Consider the following 25,218-nt stretch of genomic DNA (forward strand, 5'->3'; position numbering starts at 1 on the left):
CTGGATAGTCTTGAGTAAGAAGTACTTATGGGAGAGTTAAAGCACAAGTGGGTACTATAATGTAGGATTTCTTTTGTCACTTGTTTTGTTATATTTGTTTCAATTGTCTTGACAGAAACACAATAAATCATATGCTCTGAGAAGAAAAGGCTAATATTTATGTCTGTCACAGCAGGACTGTAGAATTGCTACCTACCTGATAACCATGTGTCTTTTGAGAAAGGCTTAAAAGGACGGGCAGTGAGTGTTGCAATGTTGGACATTTCTCGCATTATTTAGCGACTGTTGCATCTGCTTTCTTTAGATGCTGCAGACTAGACCCTTCAATGGCATATTCATGCTCTAAACCTTTGGAGCTAGTGCTGCTAGCTACTTTCATTGGAGAACAGTTGGGAACATTGGGGTTTCTTCTTAGATAATTAAAACAAATCTGGCGTACTCTTGCTGACCCTTCTATAATACCAACCAAAAGTAGGTCAATAATGCTAGATACCATGATAGGTAAATTCCTTTGTTTTAGCAGGAGTGCTGCGTAGGCTGACCTTCCCAGAGGTTGATCTGAATCGCCTTTCCCTCAGGACTCAAACCGCCTTCTTTGTCTCTTGCTCATTTGGTTCAGTGTGATGAGCAGAAATAAGGGGTTTGGAGGTCAAAGGGTTTGATGGTACCCAATGATTACTGTGACTGTTGTCCAGTCAGCCATAAGGAGAGCCTGCATCTCCTTCTGTGTATCTTCTTTAGCCAGTCACTGTCTTTTCCACTGCCCTGATTCTTCACCACCTGCTGGTGCGTGACATTTCTTTTTGGAACAAAGCCCTGACTTAAGAGCAAGAGAAGACAAGTCCCACCCACTCAGTGCAGTTGAACTACATTGTTTATGTTTGGAATATATTTGGATTAGGATGTTTTGGTTTGTTTTCATGCTTTGAAAATCCAAACCACACAAGTGTTACGTTTGTTGAAACCACTGACAACCATTATCAGAACCTATTGCCCATTTTGGTTTGATTGAAAACAACTTGGATACAACATTTCTTAAATGCATGTTAAAAACCTTGATTTCTTCTGACACTTTCACTCATACTTGAAGCCCTCGGCCTGTCGTTCCTCTGTTGCCAAGCGTGGCAGGGCAGAATGTACAGCAGGCATCACAGAAGACACAGACTGATGGTGAGAGCAAGAGACCAGACATAAAAGAGGGGGGGGGGGTTGTTGCATCTCACAGGGCAAACTTCAGTTTAGCCTCAAGACACGTCAACCAGCCAATGACAGGAGGACCCTGCAAACATAACACTTCACCGATTGGCCGAGACAAGCCCTAGCAGAACAGCTCTTGTGATGGAGGGCCAATGGCTGTTCATGTTGGCCGTGGTTTACAAGAGCAAGAAGAAACATGGGCAATGCAATCTGACATTCATACAATCCTTTTTTTTATCCAAATGACTTGGTGCTATACAGTATGATAATTTTTAAGAAAAACCTTTGACCAAACAACACATTTTGTTCGAAGCATTTATTCTTCTTTATTCAGGTATATACAGTCATCCTAATAAGGTTATTGTAAACCTGGGTCTTTTCAGACATTTGTCTCCATTTCACTGCCTTCCCCTGGGCATCGCCTGCAGGCTGAAATATATTTTATCACAGCCACAGCAGTGCTAGCATGCAGTGAGAAAGGTGTGTGTAGAGGTGAAAGTAAATTAGATTACAGCCAGGGGCTCTCTCAAACAAGATATCTAATATTCTAGCCCTGTATTTCCATCTCTCCCCAATAAGCCTGTTGCCTCAGTTGGTGTTGAGCCAACATGTCCTGCAGCAACATCAATTCAAATGAATGTGAGGGGATTTAGTAAATGTTTTTTTTATATTCAGAAACAAAAATGCAGAACTTACAGTAGCTTGTAGGAAGCGTCACATGACATTTTGGGGAATGTTTTGTGTTTTTTTCCTTCTTATTGACAGTTTCTTAGCCACATTTGATACAAATATAGTGTCCCTTAAATTTGAAGCTGCTGCAGAGAATGGTTAGCTTAGCTTAGCTTAGCTTAGCAGAAAGACTAACAGGAGGGTAAAACTGCTAATCTGACTCCAGTAACACAAATTACATTTTAACGTGTAATGGGGATTTATGTGCTGGACTCTTTTTTTTTTATCCCTAAGCTGTTGCCATGCAACCAAGAGAAACCGTAGGACGTTACAGCCTGGCACATAACCTTGTAATATATGGAACAAATATATCATTTATTTCGAGCTAGATATTTCAATGTTTAAGCAACAGGTGAATTTGTGATCTTTACTGTTGCATGTAGTTAGATTTAGTAAAAGTTGGACAGAGACAGGATAGCTGTTTGCCCTTGTTCCCAGTCTTTGAGCTAAGCTAAGCAAACTGGTTGCTGGCTGTAGCGCTTTATTTAACTAACAAATATAAACATTGTATAAATCTTGACATTTAAAGCAAGGTGGCGTATTTCTCAATGTTTGAGCTGTCGGTCTCTGACGGCAGATGTCACCACTGTAGGAGATTTTCCTGCCAGGGGACAATGCTCACTTCAGCAGTCCTTTGTCATGCAGTGTCACATTGTCCTCTAACAAACGACCAGCGTGCTTCATACCAACGCAGCAAGTGAATGAAAGGAATGCAGCACAGTGTGAACATGATGATGTCTGCACCATAGGAAGCAGTGTGTGTACACAGGTCAGAGGTCAGGGAGACATATCATCTAATATCTGCATGCTAAAGTCTCTCACTATCATATCCTTCGCCACACCAGAGTCCATTTTTGACACCGGACTATCCCTGTGGGCTGTTGCCTTGGTGATTCTAACACCTGTGCCCTGACAGTATGGTGTGGCGATCAGCTGCCAGATTCCAGAGGGAGAGCTCATTCAAAGAATGGCAAATATTCAAGCTATGTCAAACCATTGATAGTCCTACTCACCACAGCTCAGTGTGGACACATATTAACTCTCCTGAATTACTTTCACTGATTATTTGTATTTGTTGACATGTAAAGAGGCCACCGGAAGATTAGACAAAAAGACCATATGAAGGCCAGGAAAGGTGTTTATGTATTATTCATGAGCATGTTATGGATACGGCTTCCTGTTTCATTTTTAATTGATGCTTCCGAACGTAGGATATGCAGAAGTGTCAGTTGAATGGTCTTGTTCATTATTAATGAATGTGTACCTCAGGCCTATACTGGAATGATATTTTGTTTTGTTTATGCTTTGTAGTAGTAATTAAGTATTTCCTGACCATCCCAGTGTTCATGATACCAACTGACACACACATACACACACACCACCCCACTGAGTCAGCCCCCACATCTCCCTCAGAGGATCCATCTGCCCACAATCTTTTGCCATCTTGCGCTCTTCCTCCATACTTGTTTTGTGTGTGCATGTGTGTTTGCATGTATACAGTACATATACAAGGCAGTGTGTGTGTGGGGGGGGGGGCTCTTTTATGTGGGTGCAATTGTGTGTGATGAAGGATGGGATAATGAACAGATATTTTCCTCCTTTGTCCTCCCACTTGTCCACCTACAGCAACAGAGGTGTGTGTGTGTGTGTGTGTGTGTGTGTGTGTGTGTGTGTGTGTGTGTGTGTGTGTGTGTGTGTGTGTGTGTGTGTGTGTGTGTGTGTGTGTGTGTGTGTGTGTGTGTGTGTGTGTGTGTGTGTGTGTGTGTGTGTGTGTGTGTGTGTGTGTGTGTGTGTGTGTGTGTGTGTGTGTGTGTGTGTGTGTGTGTGTGTGTGTGTGTGTGTGTGTGTGTGGTTTACAATTAACTCAGAGAAAACTGACAATCACAGTGTGAGACAGTATAGAAAAAGCAAGACAGATTACCCTCCAGCAGCACAAACACACTCTGCTGCTTTCATGACTCTGCATTGACTCTGCAGTATTCTGGTTGTCAGGGTGTTTTGACCTCGTCCTGTTGTTATGCTCCATCTCTCTGTGCTGTTGACTCAACACACACACATTTACACAGTCACAACCTTACCGTACAACACACATCCCACAGACTGATTGTATTGGCCTAGTTCAATGAGCACAAGAGACTATGTTTGATATGAAACAGAATACAGCTAATACATGTAAAGTAGAATGAAAGGCAGGAGAATCACATCATCTTATTTTAGGAACACTAGTTAATCAAACTACATCATCCACGTCTTATGAAAGAAACTAAAGTAAATTGCTTTAGTTGTTCACAATCAAATAACTATTTAATGACAGACTCCCACCAAGACCAACGAGTCATTCGTATTCTTCTCAGATGACCAACTCATACAACATATGCTAAGCTTTGTAAATATTTCAAATACTACATTCTTGCCACCAACTGTCAGTCGAGTTATGTGAAACATTCAGTACGATTGTGTTGCAGTGTCTTAAGGACCACTATGTCTCAAAATTGAATTATTTTGAAGTGCAATCTTAATATGCACTGTGGTAGTGGTCGGATTAGGTCATGCTTGTGTAAAGTATCCCATTCTCCAGACTCTTGGTATCATTACAAGTATTATTATACCTTTCAAAGTATTATCCATCTTTTTCACTTCTTCTCTCTCCTTTCCTTTCTTCCTCCAGATTATCTGCCTGCAGGACTTCTTCGGGGACGATGATGTGTTTATTGCGTGTGGCATGGAGAAACACCGCTATACGCAGGACGACTTCCTGTTGGATCACAGTGGTAAGGCTTCCACAGCCTTTATGACTGGTAGGCTTGACTAAGACTAACTAAACATCCGTCTGTGTGTGGGTGTGTTTGTGTTTGTGTGTGTGGGTGTGTGTGTGTGTGTGTGTGTTTGCCTCTGTATCCTTCCTCAACATGCTTCACTCACTTGTGCTTTCAACACTCTTTTCCTTTTAGGAAGTGTACAGCAGGAAATTAGGTTTTTGTTGTATGTTGTTCTCTTTACTTATATGATTCTCTTAACAATTTTTTTTTGTTTATTATAAATGTATTGGAAAATAAGCTTTGTATTTGCATAGAGCATAGTTAGCAATCAGTCCAGCATCCAAAGAAAAATAAGGAAACACACACTGCACTCTTAAATGTTATTATGTGATTTTGTAAATGACTTTTTGTTAATTCTTTGAGGATTTTATGCAAATTGCCTGTTGAATACATATCTTAAAAAAAACAGACTTCAAAGGCACAGGGCAGCATACGACCTCTTTAGACCAGCAGATCCACTCTCTGTCAGAGCGATGTACACTGGACAACCTCTCTGGAAGGAAACATTAGTTTATTATAGAAACAGTCCAAAGTATTGACATCCTGTTTTAGTTTTTGTGTTGTTTTTCCAGGTTAGCTAACACCAGGGAGGCCCATCCTCACACACTGTGTTCACTGTAACTGAGGGTGACTGATGCATAGTCGTATTCAGAGATAGTTTGGAGCTTCTGTCCCACTTACACTCCTGTGCTCCACTTTTAAGAATGAGGTCTTTTAAAGGAACAAAATAGGCCCACAGTACTCTAACCCTCTGCAAAAGGGACAGGAACTCCTCTTGTGTAACGGGTCAAGAACACACTCTACTGTTGAAACACAGAAGTGGAAAATGCCCTGTGCAATGGATCATACAAAAAGGCACAAAATGAATTAAATAAACACAAAAAAAAGACAGAAGTAAAAACGAGTATGTTCTCAGCTCAAGCACATATCCTCACTTCAGGGGTTGCCCTAGAAACAAATTTGGTTTAATGGGTTGTATACACCATACAAGGAAGAAGTGAACGATATTTAGAGCCCTTTTAATCATGTGCATCTGTTGATAAGTAGCATGGGGAACACATTAGAAACACACTGTGGGTGTGCTTCTGTGGGCGTGTGTTTCTTCATGTGTGTGCCATTTAAATTATGCCTCTCATCGCCCCCACCCTCATTAACTCAACCCTGACAAGTTCAGCACACACTTCTTTACAACATACACTCTTACACAGCAATGATGTGGAATGCACCAAACACCATGAAAACAAAACCGTGTGATCATTGTAGCCTTGTCTGGCCTAGCCCTGTGTCCTTTAAAGTGACATAGTTGTAATTCCTTCTATGAAATTACAACAAGTATCAGAGCCTCCTCACTTTGTATGGCCAATATGCAGTTAGCCAGTTGTTGGGAGGATTTTCCTAAATTACATTTTTGTTAAGTCAACATTTGGGCTGGCTACTGAGTCTCTGTTTTAGGCACTGGCACAAGTTGAAATGTGTATTGGTTGAGGGTATTCATTAATTGTCTAACTTGAAAGTTGTCTAGTGTTATTTGCCTAGCTTTAATTCAGATTGTTTATCATTATCTAATAGTAACTTATTGTATGGCTGCTTCAACATTTAACATTGGAAAAGTATCAGTTCAGAAGGAATTGGTAGCATAAATGTTGCATTGATATCAGAACATTTTGAATGAGTACAAACCCTAATCACTATTACAGTGTGGCTTTTCTGATGTATCTTAACTTGAACCCTAACATCTTGTCATGAATGCTTTTCTTATCTGCTTTGCCCAAAAAAATTGTCTTCGCTGCTTCTCTGTTCTTATAATCAAGCGTGACCAGCTTTCATAACATCATGCGACATAAATAACCTATTCAGGGTCGTATCCCTGGCACTGCAGCTTTTTGGTCATAATTCTGCATCAGAAGGAACACGTTTATGTAAAGGGAAGGTTAATATATGCGATGGTGACCCTGAGAGTTTTGTCCTTCTCAGAATGCAGAGTTATAAAGTCATCGCACAGCCGCTCTGCGACTCCAAACCGGACTGCCAAGAGCCCCGGACCCTCCCGACGCAGCAAGTCCCCCGGTGCAGGTGGGACACACATAGAAACTGCACGTGCTAGCTCTTTAAATTAAGAGATATTTAAGCACAGATAAGATACTAACTAATAAGCAGACAATCTGTAAAGTCAAGTCTTTCAAATTATTACATTGTGTGTTTTACAACCCCCTTCAAAAAATATGATGGCACATGAGCACAGTAAGGTCATTTCTAGCTGACAGGCTGAGTGATAGATTTTTTTATTTAGCAGCCTCATGCTGATCCATCAGCTGTGACAGAATGACTTAGCACTTTGTGTAGTGCATTGAGAGATGGAGACATTCTGCTGAGTAATCAGTGTTCTCTTAACTGACGTAAAGGCTGGTAGAGAGCTTATTTGAGTGTTTGCCCGTTTGAAGTGTCTGCTATCTGAGTTTGCCCTTGGTTAGTTCGAACCACTTCAAAGTGTGTTTTAATGTATGTGTGTGTGTACTAATCATATTTACCTGACTATTCTTTTGTTTGTTGCCTTTGATAATGCAGCAAGGCAAACTGTCCACTTCTCCACCAGCCAGTCTCCAGTCAAATCCCCAGGTGAGGCTCATGATGGTGCCACACAGTTTGCCTCATCTCACACCTGCTATATCCATGTCCTCTGGTAATAAGGGTACTCAGTAGAAAACAATAGCTTCTTAGAACTTTAGCATTCTCTTATTCTCGTGTGAACAAAGCCTGACTTTTGTGGTTTAACACTGCACTTGAAAACCTTGGTATGTTACTTTATCCTCACAGTTGCAGGGAAGAGTGGCTTACTCCATCTATTTATAATATGTTCTGTCATTAGCACAGGTGTGTGTACTAGTGTTATTGTAAATCACTGTACTTCTGATTGGAGGTGAGATACTTTCAGTGATATTTTAACCATAAACTCTTCTCATCTAAATTATTCATGATGTAATGTTTTACGTTTCTTTGGGTTTGATTTATGTCTTTCTTTCCATCCCTCTGGTTCTTTGGGACGCCCTGTATTATACACATCTATTATTCTTAATTGGAATCCAGTTGCTGCAGAATCCACTGATTCAGAGCCCTGCACTGATTAAACTCTCAGGCTCTGTTATTGAATCATGCTTTCACTGAACAGTTAAATCACAAGCCTCTTCATCTGAAGCAGCAGAGATGCTCAAAGTTAAACTGCACTTTTGAAACATTAAAAGCTAATGTTCTGTTTGAGATATCCCCAGTAAGTGCTTCAAAGGCTCCATTACAAAACAAGATAAATACCCAGGGGAGACAAACCCTCTAAGTGATTGCACGATGAAATGAAAGCTCAGTAGTACAGAGATACAGCCTGTAGGCGGAGTGAAATCCTTTCCTCAGCTCAGCGGGGTTTCTGCAGAAGAGACTTTGAGTTCAAGTTTGACGCATTATGTCGGCAGAAACCAGCAGAGAGGAAGGCAGAAATAGTTTGTTCTTGAGTGAATGAACCACTAAAACAATTAAAGCTCTCATGCCTGTGTTCCTGGTGTTACACTAAAGTATATTATTGATATCTGTTAAATATTAGTACACAGGAAGTCCTTTGGATTTGTGGATATTTACACTCACATAACCAAATCATTTGAGGCATCCACTTTATTACTTTGTGTAATTTAAAATTGTATTCACTGAGTGAAACAATTGTCATGAAATGTCATAGAATAGTTATAGTATATTATGCCGTAAAATATAATAGATAATAAATCTGTAGATGTTTGTGCACATCTACAAGCAATGGTAGTAATAGATTAGATAGAATGAGTTCCTGGTAACCAAATGAAAGTCACCTTTTTATCCACACTGTATAAGCCATGTGAGAATGACACTTGTACTCACATTCATATTCACTCTTTCCCTGCTCTTGTATTTTTCCTTCCTGTTTTTTCTCCACATAGTGAACGGTATCTCCATCAGCCAGATCTCAACTCCGAAGTCCACCAAGTCCTCCACTCCGTCCCCCACCAGCCCCCGATCCACCCCCACTTTCAAGGTAAGACGGTATATCACATCCGTCTGTTCCAGCAAGGATCATACACAGACAGCAACAACATTAAGATGCATTAAAACACATTATCTATACAGTGCACTATATGTTTAAAGCGTATACTGTCGGTATACAGTATATTCATATTGCATAACTTCTCATACACATGACAGAAACATAAGGGAGCAAACATAGACTCGGAAATCTATCACCATATCGTGTCACTGCTGCGCTTGTGCACAATTTCAAGATATAAACAAAATGGGGACCAACTCCTCACACCTCCAGTCATAAAGCACTACCAATAGTCAAAACCCCACAGGTTACTTTTAAGTTGTTATGGTTGGTCTTAAGCCAGCATCTGTTCTCGTAAAAGTGTCAAAGCTTTACCAGACATAGCTGTAATAACTCACTTGGTAAAGTGCTGGACTACTGACTCAGTAAATCTAGTTAGTGTCGTAAATCTTATTGTGAATTAGATACTTGTACAAGACTCATAAATAAAGGCCACACTTTAAGGTGGGGGATAATGCGGGATTCTAAACATAGCACAACATTATTTTAGGTCTATATGTAGAGACTAACAGCCATGTACTGTATGACCTACAGATCTGTGTCCACGCTGCAGCTCTATGATTTATTTTTGGTCGAGTCAAAACATACTAATCTGATTTATTGAAGAATAACTCGGTAAGCTGCATGTTAGTTCCAAACTAGTTTCTAACTGCTGCAGCCAGCTGGCAAACCTCCTATACCGTCAACACTCAGAGACTTATCCTTATTTGGCTGGATACGAGATGTATATGATTTACTGACAGCTTTTAGATTCACTGGCAGAGAGCACCAGGATGTGAATGACAGAGCTGCTCACTCTGCACGTTGTCAGGTCAACTACAGTAAAGCCACCAGAAGAAGTTATTTATTAGAAATAAAAGCTTTTTTTCTGTATCCTGTTTTAAAAGAGACATTCACAGTGTTCCATTTCTACTTTAGTCCAGAGGGCTACTCTTTCAAACTAAATAATATATCCTTACTGTGAGGGAAAGGCATCATGGAGCAGTAAGGGACTGGACACTACTGTACATAATGTAAAGTATAACTGGTCTTTTTTTAATGCTGCATTTATGGCTGACATTTATAAAAAGTATACTGTACAATTCCATAAGATGCTGAAATGACGCTCTTAAGAAATGAATCATGCGTTGGGAGCCATATCGGTTTAATGTGCAGTGACGATAATGGAGGAGGACAATCTGTTCCAATATCTGCGGCACCTTGTACACTTTGAAGGACAAACTAAATGTAGCCCTCATGCACAATTTATATAATATGTTTACTTTAGCACTTATGTACATGTTTTATGTTTAGAAATGTGTGATGTTTGTGAGCGGCATGTTCAGGTTGTTTTATTAGTAAAGTATACAAATGAACATTTAAGATATAGACAAACGCATAATTATTGTGTAGCTTTAATTACATATCTTGGGTTTCATTTATGTTTTTAGTCTCCTATTCATGCCATCATTCAAAGCCACACAAAAGTGGCTCAACGATAATACAAGATGTTTTTCCGTGTGCGGCGAGTTTTCTGGATGCTTTTTAATCCTTAGGTTGCCATAGTGATGTTTGTGTGTGGGTTAGTTTGAGGACTCTATTTTTGTTTCTTTTGGCATCCTGCAGATCCCTCCAACACATCACACCCCGTCTTCAAATGCAAATGGCTCTCTGAACAACCACCAGGAGCAAAGCAACCCACTCAGTCCAGAGGGTACGTCCTCTCCTCCTTCTCTCCTCTCCTCTCTCCTCCTCTCCTCCTCTCCTCTCTTCTTATCTTCACTCCTCTTCTCTTCTCTCTTTTCTCGTCTCGTCTACTCCATCATCCTCTTCTCTTCTCTCCTCTCCTCTCCTCCTTCTCTCCTCTCCTCTCCTCTTTTCTTATCTTCACTTCTCTTCTCTTCTCTCTTTTCTCGTCGACTCCATCATCCTCTCCTCTTCTCTTCTCTCTCTTCTTCCTCTCCTCCCCCGTCCTCTCCTCTCTCCTCCTCTCCTCCTCTCCTCTCTTCTTATCTTCACTCCTCCTCTCTTCTCTCTTTTCTCGTCGACTCCATCATCCTCTCCTCTTCTCTTCTCCCTCTTCTTCCTCTCCTCCCCCGTCCTCTCCTCTCTCCTCCTCTCCTCCTCTCCTCTCTTCTTATCTTCACTCCTCTTCTCTTCTCTCTTTTCTCGTCTCGTCTACTCCATCATCCTCTTCTCTCCTCTCCTCTCTCCTCTCCTCCTTCTCTCCTCCTCTCCTCTCCTCTTTTCTTATCTTCACTCCTCTCCTCTCTCCTCCTCTCCTCCTCTCCCCTCTACTTCTCTTCTCTCCTCTCCTCTCCTCTCTCCTCTCCTCCTCTCCTCTCTTCTTATCTTCTCTCCTCTCCTCTCTCCTCTCCTCCTCTCCTTTCTCCTCCTCTCCTCCTCTCCTCTCTTCTTATCTTCACTCCTCTTCTCTTCTCTCTTCTCTCTTTTCTCGTCTACTCCATCATCCTCTTCTCTTCTCTCCTCTCCTCTTTTCTTATCTTCGCTCCTCTTCTCTTCTCTCTTTTCTCATCCACTCCATCATCCTCTCCTCTTCTCTTCTCTCTCTTCTTCCTCTCCTCCCCCGTCCTCTCCTCTCTCCTCCTCTCCTCTCTTCTTATCTTCACTCCTCTTCTCTTCTCTCCTCTCCTCTTCTCTCCTCTCTCCCTTCTCTCCTTCTCTCCTCTCCTCTTTTCTTATCTTCACTCCTCTTCTCTTCTCTCCTCTCCTCTCTCCCTTCTCTCCTTCTCTCCTCTCCTCTTTTCTTATCTTCGCTCCTCTTCTCTTCTCTCTTTTCTCATCCACTCCATCATCCTCTCCTCTTCTCTTCTCTCTCTTCTTCCTCTCCTCCCCCGTCCTCTCCTCTCTCCTCCTCTCCTCTCTTCTTATCTTCACTCCTCTTCTCTTCTCTCTTTTCTCGTCTACTCCATCATCCTCTCCTCTTCTCTTCTCTCTCTTCTTCCTCTCCTCCCCCGTCCTCTCCTCTTCTCTTTGAGTCACTCACCTGATCTGCCAACTGAGACACTTTTGCACGGACCTCTTCTCCCTCTAGCTTGTAGAAATGACTTTGACTGTCAAAACAAAAATGATCCTCATATTTTACAATTAGCTTTCCCAACAAAGAGACCACATCCAGGCCTTGTGTGGAGGATAACAGGGCTGTGTTAGGAGATACTTATCTAACATAGTTTAGGGTTGTGTGTGTGTGTGTGTGTGTGTGTGTGTGTGTGTGTGTGTGTGTGTGTGTGTGTGTGTGTGTGTGTGTGTGTGTGTGTGTGTGTGTGTGTGTGTGTGTGTGTGTGTGTGTGTGTGTGTGTGTGTGTGTGTGTGTGTGTGTGTGTGTGTGTGTGTGTGTGTGTGTGTGTGTGTGTGTGTGTGTGTGTGTGTGTGTGTGTGTGGTGAATACATAATATTGCTGCTCTCTCCCCTAAATGCCAATGGAGGACTTTTTGAGATGCCTGTGTGTTGTTTTGCTGCAGTGTGTAGTCACATAATTCAGTCTGAGAGCTGGTTAGTTTGATTAAATAAGAAAGCCTCTTGCCTGTTGTAATCCCTGCCTGTCCTCAGCAGTTAATGGGAACGGCTACCCGCCTGCCTCTGCCATATCTGAGAAATACAAGATTGGGAAGGTCATCGGAGATGGGAACTTCGCTGTGGTCAAAGAGTGTGTGGAAAGGTAGGTGCAACACATTTACTCACACTCAGTCTGCACGATCGCACCGCAGGGCCCCGTGTGGTGCTGCTTAATGAGACGAGATGTGTGGGTACTGCTCCATCAGGGTTTTAACATCCTAATGACAGGCATTGTGGAATCAGAAACATCCCACAGATTGAACCCAGCGGTGATTAGCATTTACATCTCTGAGTCACACCCAGCAGACAGGGGAGAGGATGAGGAGAAGGCATCTGAAGTGTGTGACAATAATAATCTGATGAGCCTGAGAGGATCCCTGAAGGGTTCCTTTTAATCCAGTTTGCAGTTTACAAAAATACATTGTGTGTATCATTGAGGCCTAAGGAACACTTTGAGTTGATATCCTTATTCAGAAAAACATTTACAAAGCAAAATATTCTGCAGGTCTACCATACTAGCTCTCTGAGTGTTCAGTCACACGGTCCTGAATACATCTCTATGATGTGTTTGAGAGCTAAACTGTTTCAAGTTGAATGAACATCCATATACGCTCAGATTCTTTAACCTCTATTTTTTATATTTATTAAGTCAATCCACATGCCCTCTTCTCTGTTGGTGCACCGCTAAAAAGTGTTATCAGTGTTGGTTTATTGGAGTATTGTGTAAATGATAAGCTTGTCTATAGATACATGCCTAACATGTGTGTTTTAGAAAGCAGGAGATACAAAAAAACAACAAATAAACAAATGTCTCCATGGCAACACTAGTTGTCAATAACTCTAAAGGGTACCTCAGAGTCGAAGCCAAGGCGGTCCATGTTTGTTCTGTGTATTGTCTGGTTGACTGTGTGTGTGTTTGTTGGGATAACAGTAACAACTTCTGAAACTATTTTTAAATAAAACTATTGAATGTTACATTTGTGTGGAGGCTCCGTATCAAAAGGCAGATACAAATGTTATTTGTTAACATCCTTGAGTCCTGAGCTAACCGACCTCACCCAGTATCTCTGATAGTAGCGGAGACAAACCTGAAACCTTTGACCTGAGAAGTGAAACCCCGTTGCTCCTGCTGGTGTTCAGTTACTCTGTCAGTAAATGTTGTTGGCCTGCCTGCATCTGCACTGTTTCTCTGCTCATTGTATAAACTTGGCTCGTGCAGCTATCATACCTTTCCAATCACTGCAGTGCTGCTCCTGCTAACTAACTGAAGCCCTCCTGTGAGCACTTGATTTGAATTATAGATATTGTTGCAGCTTTAGTGCTGTTTTTATTGTTGCCACTAATTGCACTGTTTCTGTTCAGGTCCACCGGAAAAGAGTTTGCATTGAAGATCATCGACAAGGCCAAGTGCACTGGAAAGGTCTTTCTCACATTTCTCGTCTTAGTGTGTATTTCTTTCAGACCCGTAGATGCACTTGTAAGGTTCATGTGGGTTTCACTTTGCATTATTAACACCCACACACACCGCAGTGTGGCCTGTGTGTCTCTGATCCTCTTAGCCCACACAGTTAAATTAGGCTGCTTATGTTTTATTCATCACCCAACTCAAATTATCTTCACACTTTCACACACTGAATCACACACACTGAATCACACCCTTGACATGGATACCGATTCAGTCAACAATGCAGCCTCTTTTCATTAGCAGACACTGGCTCAGGGTAAATCCTGTTCGCTGGAGCGTAAAGTAAGTGGAAATGTTTGTCTTGGTGTGTTTCCAGGAGCACCTCATAGAGAATGAGGTGGCGGTGCTGCGTAGGGTGAAGCACCCCAACATCATCATGTTGATCGAGGAGGTGGACACTCCCTCTGAACTCTACCTGGTGATGGAGCTAGTGAAGGTGCAGTAGAGGATGCAATGTCAATGCAATCATCATTTCTCCGCTGGGTATCATCTTTAATCTCTGGTAATGTTGGCACAGGGCGGAGATTTATTTGATGCCATCACGTCCTCGGCCAAGTACACAGAGAGAGACGCCACGGTGATGGTGTACAACCTGGCTGCAGCTCTGAAGTACCTGCACAGCTCCAACATCGTCCACAGAGACATCAAACCAGAGAACCTGCTGGTATACTTTCGCACTCACGTTAGTTTCTCACATACACATCCAGCTGTTTTGTGAACTTTAACTGAGCATGTCATTCTTTTGTAGGTGTTTGAGTATCCGGATGGCACCAAGTCATTGAAACTGGGGGACTTTGGCCTGGCCACGGTGGTGGAAGGACCGTTATACACTGTGTGTGGAACGCCTACATATGTGGCTCCAGAGATCATCTCGGAGTCAGGGTAAGATACATTTTTGGGAGGAGAAGGCTGTGAGGGGCTTTCAGTACGTACTGTAGATATGTAGATTTCACCAGGGATGGTGCTTGTTAAAGAGTGACATGTATGTTGGTACTCGTCTAATATTGTACATGGAACAGATGTTTCCATGTACACTAAATCAGGTATAGGGTTCAGGTGTGTTGTAATTATCCACAGAGGATTAGAGGGAGATTGGTATATTGTGCATATCAGGTTGTTAATGTATAAGTGCTTCCATAACATTGCAGTACATTGACAACTTTTGTGTTTGCCAACTGTCAAAAAGTTGAACTTTTTTTTAAGTTGTTTCATGTACAATCAGCGATCTACTGCATCTCTCCTCCACTGGGATAATAAATATGGTTTGCCTTTCCTGACGCTCCTCTCTTCACGCAGTTATGGTCTGAAGGTGGATATCTGGGCTGCAGGTGTCATCACCTACATCCTCCTGTGTGGCTTCCCTCCATTTAGAAGGTACTTAAACTCATATCATGATGACTATAATAGCTTATTTTAATTATGTGCATTTTAACATATTAAAGCGTAGGTGTGGATATCTATTATTATTTGTGCTGTTTTTTCACAATGCCATGTGTTCTGAGTAATGTTATTAATATCTGTGTTTGTGTGTGTCTTTCTCATGCAGTGAGAACAACATGCAGGAGGATCTGTTTGACCAGATCCTTCTGGGGCGACTTGAGTTCCCCAGCCCTTACTGGGACAACATCACTGACTCAGCCAAGGTTAGCCCGACACGCACGCACGCACGTACACACGCACGCACGCACGCACGCACACACGCACACACGCACACAGTGTTAAAAAATGATACATTTTGATGCCTAACCAAAACACAATGAGTTATGACACTTCTCTGTGGAATATACTGCTGTGTTAATTGGTAAGGGGTTAATGACCAATGGCTGCTGCCTGCAGAAGGACACAGAAACCCTCTAAATGAATGTCATGTATTAAAGTGACAGCCCTCTCAGCAGGCAAAAGCTAACTGCTAATTAAACCCATGGCTGATAGACGTGCTGTTACAGAGACTTGTCGCTGCAGACAGGTGCACACACACACGCGCACACACACACACACACACACACACACACACACACACACACACACACACACACACACACACACACACACACACACACACACACACACACACACACACACACACACACACTAAACAGTTTTCTTTACTTTTTTGTAACATATGAACATTTTCATTCATGTTTATTTTTATTAAATGCCATAATATGACACTAGAATCATGATTGTTCTTGATGACGTACTGTTCTTTTTACGAGTTTCATATGACTTAATGTATATGAATATATTATGGCATATTACTATTTAATTACTTTTAATGTTACTACATCTTTTTCAATGACATACTATGCCAAGACATTTATTTATGTTTTATGTCTTACTATACTAAAAGACTGTACACATATTGATGCAACTTTAACTTCACATATTAGGTACACTATGACTTTTTTCTAAATACTATGCTTAGACTTTTCTAAATGACGTTCATGACATACTATACTTTTCTTCCTGACATTCTGAAAGTATGTTTGAGTTGATGTGCTAACCTGTGTTGTGTTTGGCTGCAGGAGCTGATTGGGAAGATGCTGCAGGTGAACGCTGAGGCTCGGTACTCAGCGCAGGACATCCTCTCCCACCCTTGGCTCACGGTATGTCACCTGTTCGTCTCTGTGTTTGCCTGCTCACACACACCTTCAGCATCTGTCATTTAAGATGAGCGGAACACCATGGTAACGCTTAACCTCGATGCATGTTTGTGTGTATGAAGGACGAGAAAGTGATGGAGAACAACATGAAGATGGAGGTGACAGGTAAACTGAAGACGCACTTTAACTCTGCGCCCAATCAAAACCACACCTCGGCCGGGGTGACCGTCATCATGGTAAGCACCTGGACACATTCAAAGTGATGGGATTAATGTTATCTTTTTAGATTCATTCCTTTGCATAGAGTGACATTCATGAGATTGTTAACTTGCAGTGACCTCTTTAATCTGCAGTATTAAAGTGTTAACACAGTATTTGACGAGCTATTTGAAAAATGTCTGGCCCACCTCCAAGCCTTTACTGCACTGTGGTGAATGTCTGACCCACATACAGAAGATTGAGCTCACTTTATATGAATCCTGCGCCTACTTAATCAGCGGGCCAAGAATATCTGACCTCAATCATCGTCCAACATCAAAGACAACTCATGCTGCTGTAAACATGTCAGACAGGGCTTTAGAGAGGGAGAGACGTGAACACTTGGACAGGGCAGAAGAGTCACATCCTTCCTTCCTGTCCGTCTCCAGCCTCACGTGCATCACTTCCTGTTGTACAGTTTCCTCCTCTCCTCATCCCATCAGCCCTCTCTTCTGTCTGTATGTCTGAAAGCAGGGAACGGGGGAAGGGTAACGTCTCATTAGAGATCTGATCTGACCCTCACATCTTGTTGTAAATCTCATTTGACAGTTTGAGATGTAAACGCGGGCCCTGGCCTCGGCCCCTCCTCCTCCTCCTCCTCTCCATCCTCTTCCTCCTCCCTCCTCCTCCTCACCCCTCCCTCACACCCGACCCAGGACCAAAGGGGACGCCTGGAGCTGAGAGCCGGGTACACACTTCATACCCCCCCTCCTCCTCCTCCTCCTCCTGCTCCCTCCTTCCTTTCCAGCATCGCCCTTCCCTTCGCCCACTTCCCTTCATCTATAAATCTCCCCCCTCCCTCCCCTTCCCTTCCTTCCTGTCTCTTTCTCAGCCCCCCCCCCCACCAGCTGCAGTAACCGCTCTCAATAACCAACTGATGTGGATCTGGCTAACTCTCGCTCTGTCCTGGATTTACCCCTCCTGACTGTTTCCACACTTTTTCTGCTCCTTCGTTTTCATTTCATTCCATTTGTATCGATCACAAAACTTTCATCATCGGTGTTTTGAAGGATGTGTTTATTTAATCACATTGTCTTTGAGAAGGACAATGAGCATGTTTACAGAGCTAACACAAGAGCTGCTTTTTATTTGCCTCACTCTCTGCCATTCATCGTTTGCTTGTCATCTAATTTAAAATAGATTTTCGTAAACCTACTTCCCGTGGGTCCACAAAGCTTTAACTGGTTGCTCAGCAGTTTCATATTAGTGGTTCTCTGCCGCCACCTTGTGGAGGAAATTAAGAACTGTGTTCAGTGGTGTTGGGCAGAGATGGATGCAAACCAATGTGGCGTTATTGCCTCAGAAACAAGATTCCCTGCTTTTTAAAGGACAAGGCTGACATTATTCTGTATTTTACTAGTCAACAAATCCTATTAAACGACCAAATGTTAGTCCATCTACCTTCTGTTCATCTCAGCTACAAGTCAATGGAAGACATGAAACTCTGAAAGTGGGCCATAAATATAAAGTTTCACCTTTTTAAAAGATTAAAATAGCTGAGCAAGTTTTAAGCATATTTGACCAAAACAGAAGCAAATGATTAAGGCATTTGTTAGGGACTCTTATCAAAAGAGGATTATTATATATTTGGTGCTATAGCGAGTATTCACAGCAGCCAGTTGGTGTATATAGGATTGAGACAAAATAACCTTTAGTGCTCATGTTTACCAAACATACAGTACAACAGTGACTCGTGAATATTTTTTATACATTTTTGCAGTTATTTTTTATAGTGGAAGAAGCTATTTTGCACTCAAATGCAAAAACAAATCCTCATTGGTTTTCGTCTTCTGTTGACAATCAAAATAAAAATAATGCCAGTCTTGTCTTTTCAAACTAAACTATTCAAACACATGTAAATGGACCCTTAACACTGCTTTTCTAATGAGTGGTATAGCTTTGCACTAACAGACACGTGTCTCAGCCTGAATTACAGAAAGTCTCACAGTTTGTTCCAGCTCAGTCTTCTCAAAAGCAACCGGCCAAACTAAATTACGATTCAATGATCTGAGTTACCACATCAGCACTGAGCTGGAACAACAGCTGTGCACCGGGCCGTCTTGCTTGTTGTGTTGACTTTGTTTTGTGAAGCTGTGAGTAAGACTAGTCTCTGTCCCTTTTTGCTTCTCCCCTCTCCCTGCATTACGCCCCTCAGAATTAGCCCCAAGGCGCTGGTATGTACTAACACTGAACGCTACGCCTGCTCTGCTGCTCAGACTCAGCAGCACAAGGGCAAATGAGAAAAATAAGTTTTCTACTTTTCTCTCCCATTTGTGAAGACATAATTGGCTATAGCCGATACAAAAACACCAAGTGCTTATCTGTTGAATTCAAAAGTGAAAGTCGAGTTTCTCCTTTGCCCTTCCTCTGCACATAGATTAGCGGTGGTGATCTGATGTTCCTCCCTATGGGGTCACTGTGCGGATATCATGAGTTTTTGTTGAATCATCTTTCAGTTATTTTTGTCCATTTCCATTAGCTTGTCTCAGTGTGTGTGTGTGTGTGTGTGTGTGTGTGTGTGTGTGTGTGTGTGTGTGTGTGTGTGTGTGTGTGTGTGTGTGTGTGTGTGTGTGTGTGTGTGTGTGTGTGTGTGTGTGTGTGTGTGTGTGTGTGTGTGTGTGTGTGTGTGTGTGTGTGTGTGTGTGTGTGTGTGTGTGTGTGTGTGTGTGTGTGTGTGTGTGTGTGTGTGTGTGTGTGTGTGTGTTCATTCATTCATATAACTCATAAGCAAATACAAGACAGCAGTTCATGATTGTAGGAATTAAAAGAAAAACATTGAGTTGATTGAATCCCATTTTTTCAAAAGCTTAAATGTCCTTTGAAAAATAGCTACAGTTTAGTTTTGGCAAAACAAATCTTAAATTCCAGGGATGCAACATGCTGTAAGACCTGAAAAGACTCGTGCAATCAAATTGAGATATAGTGATGCAAATATATTGAAGAATAAGAACATATATACATATCAAATATGAAAAGGTACAACTGTACAGCTAGAGTATTACTCCCACATCAGGAAATCACAAAAGGATGATTAAAGGATGAATACAGTACAGCTTGATCCACAATATCTCTGTGTGATATGATTGGTGTTGTCAGAGCTTCCTGCTGTGTAAGTATCATCTGATAATCCTCTGTCTGTCTCCTCAGAGCACGGCTCTGGATAAGGAGACCCTGCAGCTCGCCTCCCGCCGCCCTCGGCCTCAGACTCTCTCGTGTCCTCCCTCAGCGGCTGGAGACACCGTCCCTCCTGCAGTCAAACCAGCGTCTCCCACCAAACAGGCATCACCTGCCAAAAAAACAAAACCCTCCACGCCTGCTCGAGTCAAAGCACCGAGCACCGCTGCTGTGCCTGATGCTGCCTCCCCCTCTGACCCCCCCTGCTGTCTGTCCCTGACTGACGGAGATGATGCCCCTCCCTCTGCTCCAGCGAGGTCCAATCATATCTCCTGTTCTCCCTCTGAAGAAACTCTCCCCGTTTCCTCTGATCCCGAGATAAGCACATCTGCTGCCCCCGGCTTCTCTCTCCAAACTCCCTCCCCCTCTGGCCCACCTGATCTGTTCACCTGCAACTCTCCCTCCTCACCCGTCTCCTGCCCTTCCCCATCATCACCCAACTATCCATCCTCCCTTCCCCTCTCTTCTCCCTACAAACCAGCCTCTTCTCTTCCCCCCTCTTCTCCGACTAAGCCTGCCTCTCTTTCTCCCTCATCTCCCACCAAACTGGCTTCTACTTCTCCCTCTTCTCCGGCTAAGCCTGCCTCTCTTTCTCCCACAAAACAAGCCCTTATTCCTCCCTCTTCTCCCACAAAACCCTCCTCTCTTTCTCCCTCATCTCCCACCAAACTGGCTTCTCCCTCTCCCTCTCCCACAAAACCCTCCTCTCTTTCTCTCTCATCTCCCACCAAACGAGTCTCTTCCTCCTCTCCTACCAAAGAGGCAACATCCCTCTCTTCCTCTCCCACTAAACAATCCTCCCCCTCCCCAGCCTCCCCCATCAAACAGGTCATTTTATTCCCTTTCTCCTCCCCAACCAGACAGGAGCCTTCCTCCCCGTCTCCCATGCATCCCACCCTGTTTCCCTCTCCTCCCTCCACACCTCCCAGATCAGCCTCCCCTCCCTCCCCCGCTGACCCTCCCTCTCTGAGCCCTGTACCTGCTGAGGAGCTGATAGAGATTTAAACGGTAACTCCAATGCGACCCCTCACTCCTTTTATTTTCACGCGTCAGTAAACATGGAGTATTTCCAGTAGCTGTAAACTGAGCCAGTGACTGCTGTCCCTTTCTCTGTCCCTCTTATCCAACTCCTGTTCAGAGACACATGTTCTCTCAGTGTGTTTGTGATTGTATATATGTTTGTATTTATTAATGGAGGATGAGGAGAAAGGGAATGAAGCTGAGTGGTTTGTGTTTAGAAGTCATGCATTACTGTTTAACTTAATGTGAATTATTTTGTTTATTTATCGTTATCCCATTTTGACTTGCCTGTGGCTCTTTTGTGAATAGCTTTCCATGACCACCACACAACTGCTTTAGAAAGAGACGGTAGAGTAATACTACATTAAAGTATATCAGCATATTAAATGTCTGAACGTATAGCCTAGCGTCTTGTAATGCAACCACCATCAGTTTGTGAAAGCCCCCCCTCATATGGTAACCACAGCTTTTCCTATAAAGTGTTACAGTACATTACAGTAGGTTGACAACATGTAGTTAATGTCCGCAGAGGTTCCTGACCTTTTTGGCTTGAAACACCTAAACATGTACGTGTCTACCTTTGACCCCTTGTGATGAGTTCTCTGCTTTTGGGCCACTCCTACCAAAGATTCAAATTATTTGTATTCGAATACATTTCAAGGCCTAAAAATGATTCTTCTTGCAAAAGGTAAATATCAGGATAAAACATTAAGATATTTTTAGTTGCTTTCCAATCCTGCTAATCATCTTCAAACCCCTCAGGTTTATCTTGTGACCCCCCAGATATCATACAATATGAGGTTTATGTCACCACCACAATACAATGGAGGATTTGTATTGTGTTTGTGGGGCCTGCAAGATTATTTTTAATAATACAGATTACAATTATTTGTAGCGAGATACCAGGACACAACATGGAAATGTAATTTTCAATAATACTGATATGAATAAAACTCTCCACCTCCAATGCATTAGAGTCAGAGCTGTACTTATTTTTCAGAGAAACATATCTAAAAAACAAACTCATGTCCGGATAACGCTGAAAATAACTGTCTTGCATTGTTTTACAGAAGTCAGTTTGGAAAATTAATTTGTGCATCAACTCTAACTCATGCTGACATGCATCAACGTACTGTTTGTATTATTTCATGAGAACACTAGTTGTACATATTGTGAAGAACTTTATTTGTCCACCTGAAACTTGAAGGTGTGTATTCCCGACGTGTGTCTGAGCATTTAATGGCCATCAATTTGATTTAAAAAAACAGCTGTACATAAAAATAGATCCATTAGACATAAAACCATATATAATATTGTTTGAATGAACTGGGATTTTCAAAACTAGAATGCTTTCTGCTGCAACTTAAACACAGAGATGTTTATAGTTATATCTAACAGACAGCGCTGCACTGTGTATTCAAATAAGTCGACCCTGTTTTTCCAAATACTCGCACAGTGGTTTAGATTTGTTGGATTTATGTGAATGAATGTGTTGTCAAGGTGACGGCTGTGCCTGACCACTTGCTAACAGCTCATGACTTAATAATGCCATCATCAAAACCAGCCCAGCTGAACGATGGGGTTTAAGTTAAGTGTTTTTGTCGTGTACCCGTGTTAAACTGCGCTCGTAGGGCTAACTCCTTTATCTCTTCAGGACTCCCAGCTGCATGCATACACTTCCTGCCTCCCTTTAAGACAGAAACCCTCTCACACACACAAAGTCAAGTTGGTACATTTAGCTTCCTCTTATGTATATGTGGGTAAAGGATTTTCATATGCCGTTTGTAAAGGGAAACATTTGTATGAAAAGACAGTTTTAAAAACAGGTTTATCATCTGTGTCAAACTGCAGAAATGGTTTGTATTCGGCAAAGAGTGGCTGCTTTTAATGTCCCACTGTTTTGAAACGGAAGAAAGGCAAACGATGCAATAAAGACTTCAAATGAATTGTTTTTGTGAATATGTGTGTGTCCAGAAGGTGGCCACTAGAGGGCGCTATGCAGTCTTCAATGTGAGAAATACACTCATTCAAGTTATAAAATTCCATTTTATTGTCAGAACTCGGCACGCAAAAATAATGTTGGTTGATCGATAACAGTAGTTCTCATTTAACTGTAGTTTCAAACCACATCAAAGCGCAAACTTTAAAGGAATGTTCCCCCGAAATCTAAAGGATACAAGTGGACGTTTCATTTAGTGAAGACCAAAGGAATATGCCATTTTAGTGCTGAATCCCATCTTAACATAATCACTCATCCTGTGATGAAAGAGAAAAGTCCTTCCTGTCATTGAACGTCTCACTCGGCTGTCAGCTGCTTTGGAGACATGACTCAAAGAAGACTTTACAGATGATTTTAGTGATCTCTCGTTACTCAGGCTTTCACAAACAATGATCAAGATTCCCATTTAAAAAAAAGATTTTAAGATAGAAAAAAAAGATTCACTTTTTGCTTCTTCAGTCATTGTAGAAAGAAAAATCAAAGCACAATCCTGGACATGGTTTCCTGACATCCTTCTTTATCTTTAACATCACTGGATGGGAAGTTTAGACAGTATTAAATTAAGTGATACATCTGCACTGATATGTTTTAAGTGTGTAGTGAGCCATGCACAATCTCTTAGCAAGCACAGAGGTACAGAGGAAATGTTAAATATGGAGGACATACATTTAAACAGAATATATATATGTATGTATATTCCTTCTTTGTTTATCCTTCTATCCAATACATTTATTATTTATTCAAACACTTCATATCTAACGGAAGTTTTGCCAAAAAAGAAGTTAAAACGTGAATGACAGCTTAATAATTATTCCCCACATACACACCTATAGAAAGAAAGATAATCACTCACCCTAAAGTACACAAATATTTGGATTTTTTAAGTAAAGAGAAAAGGTTCTCACTAGCTCCCAACAAATCCCGCCTTAGTTTTCCGGAGGAGATGAAAATAGACTCTTACAGCTAAAAATAGATTTGTTTTAACCGTACAGTAACATAACCCCCACCCTGTGAATTATAGGAAAGTTTCTATCTGATCTACAAAATATAGCAATGCCCTTTTTAAAAATAGTTTGGATTTTTTTACTTAAACAGGACAGTTTTTGTTTTCTTCTTTCATTAAGATACATTCAGGGAACAGACGGAGCCTTTGAGAAGTTCTCTCTCAGTAGCGGGTCTGGTACTCGTGGTGCCATCTGTTGAAGTCGTTGTAGAAGAGCACGATGCTTCCAGAGGACATGCCGGTGATGATGCACCTGAGAGGAGTCAGGAGGGGACATCAGGAGTCAGAAGGGAACATCAGGAGGAGAGGAGGGGACATCAGGAGGAGAGGAGTGGAGAGGAGGGGCCATCAGGAGGAGAGGAGGGGACATCAGGAGGAGAGGAGGGGACATCAGGAGAAGAGGAGAGGAGGGGACATCAGGAGGAGAGGAGGGGACATCAGGAGAAGAGGAGAGGAGGGGACATCAGGAGAAGAGGAGAGGAGGGGACATCAGGAGAAGAGGAGAGGAGGGGACATCAGGAGTCAGAAGGGAACATCAGGAGGAGAGGAGGGGACATCAGGAGTCAGAAGGGAACATCAGGAGGAGAGGAGGGGACATCAGGAGTCAGAAGGGAACATCAGGAGGAGAGAAGGGGACATCAGGAGTCAGAAGCGAACATCAGGAGGAAAGGAGGGGACATCAGGAGGAGAGGAGGGGACATCAGGAGGAGAGGAGGGGACATCAGGAGGGGACATCAGGAGGAGAGGAGAGGAGAGGAGGGGACATCAGGAGTCAGAAGGGAACATCAGGAGAAGAGGAGAGGAGAGGAGGGGACATCAGGAGAAGAGGAGAGGAGGGGACATCAGGAGGAGAGGAGGGGACATCAGGAGGAGAGGAGGGGACATCAGGAGAAGAGGAGAGGAGAGGAGGGGACATAAGGAGAAGAGGAGAGGAGGGGACATCAGGAGGAGAGGAGGGGACATCAGGAGGAGAGGAGGGGACATCAGGAGAAGAGGAGAGGAGAGGAGGGGACATCAGGAGAAGAGGAGAGGAGGGGACATCAGGAGGAGAGGAGGGAACATCAGGAGGAGAGGAGGGGACATCAGGAGAAGAGGAGAGGAGAGGAGGGGACATCAGGAGAAGAGGAGAGGAGAGGACATCAGGAGGAGAGGAGGGGACATCAGGAGGGGACATCAGGAGAAGAGGAGAGGAGAGGAGGGGACATCAGGAGAAAAGGAGAGGAGAGGACATCGGGAGAAGAGGAGGGGGAGGAGGGGACATCAGGAGAAGAGGAGA

The 25,218-nt window shown here is 42.6% G+C and overlaps 2 protein-coding genes across 10 annotated transcripts in view; one reads left to right on the forward strand and one right to left on the reverse strand.

The window, feature by feature from the left end:
• dclk2a (doublecortin-like kinase 2a) overlaps positions 1 to 22,886 on the forward strand; it is a 38,305-nt gene extending 15,419 nt beyond the window's left edge. Inside the window, exons 3-18 of one of the 5 annotated variants that reach the window (XM_079693123.1) lie at positions 4,595 to 4,724; positions 6,720 to 6,818; positions 7,311 to 7,361; positions 8,702 to 8,796; positions 10,471 to 10,558; positions 12,415 to 12,523; positions 13,783 to 13,840; positions 14,202 to 14,321; positions 14,403 to 14,549; positions 14,634 to 14,767; positions 15,182 to 15,259; positions 15,432 to 15,528; positions 16,411 to 16,491; positions 16,611 to 16,724; positions 18,902 to 18,920; positions 19,894 to 20,012. In XM_079693123.1, coding sequence (XP_079549249.1) covers positions 4,595 to 4,724; positions 6,720 to 6,818; positions 7,311 to 7,361; positions 8,702 to 8,796; positions 10,471 to 10,558; positions 12,415 to 12,523; positions 13,783 to 13,840; positions 14,202 to 14,321; positions 14,403 to 14,549; positions 14,634 to 14,767; positions 15,182 to 15,259; positions 15,432 to 15,528; positions 16,411 to 16,491; positions 16,611 to 16,724; positions 18,902 to 18,907 — 1,407 coding nt within the window. In that variant the 3' untranslated portion in view covers positions 18,908 to 18,920; positions 19,894 to 20,012. Of the gene's footprint in view, positions 1 to 4,594; positions 4,725 to 6,719; positions 6,819 to 7,310; positions 7,362 to 8,701; positions 8,797 to 10,470; positions 10,559 to 12,414; positions 12,524 to 13,782; positions 13,841 to 14,201; positions 14,322 to 14,402; positions 14,550 to 14,633; positions 14,768 to 15,181; positions 15,260 to 15,431; positions 15,529 to 16,410; positions 16,492 to 16,610; positions 16,725 to 17,295; positions 17,435 to 18,901; positions 18,921 to 19,893 lie in introns of those variants that run through there. The other 4 variants (XM_079693119.1, XM_079693120.1, XM_079693121.1 and 1 more) reach the window with 4 other exon arrangements.
• A 550-nt stretch (positions 22,887 to 23,436) lies between these two features.
• lrba (LPS-responsive vesicle trafficking, beach and anchor containing) overlaps positions 23,437 to 25,218 on the reverse strand; it is a 189,991-nt gene continuing 188,209 nt past the window's right edge. For all 5 annotated transcript variants that reach the window (XM_079656844.1, XM_079656847.1, XM_079656846.1 and 2 more), the window contains exon 56: positions 23,437 to 24,195. In XM_079656844.1, the coding sequence (XP_079512970.1) occupies positions 24,105 to 24,195 (91 nt within the window). In that variant the 3' untranslated portion in view covers positions 23,437 to 24,104. The remainder of the gene's footprint in view (positions 24,196 to 25,218) is intronic.

The sequence above is a fragment of the Notothenia rossii genome (assembly GCF_949606895.1).
Source record: "Notothenia rossii genome assembly, chromosome: 1".
NCBI classification, from domain to species: domain Eukaryota; kingdom Metazoa; phylum Chordata; class Actinopteri; order Perciformes; family Nototheniidae; genus Notothenia; species Notothenia rossii.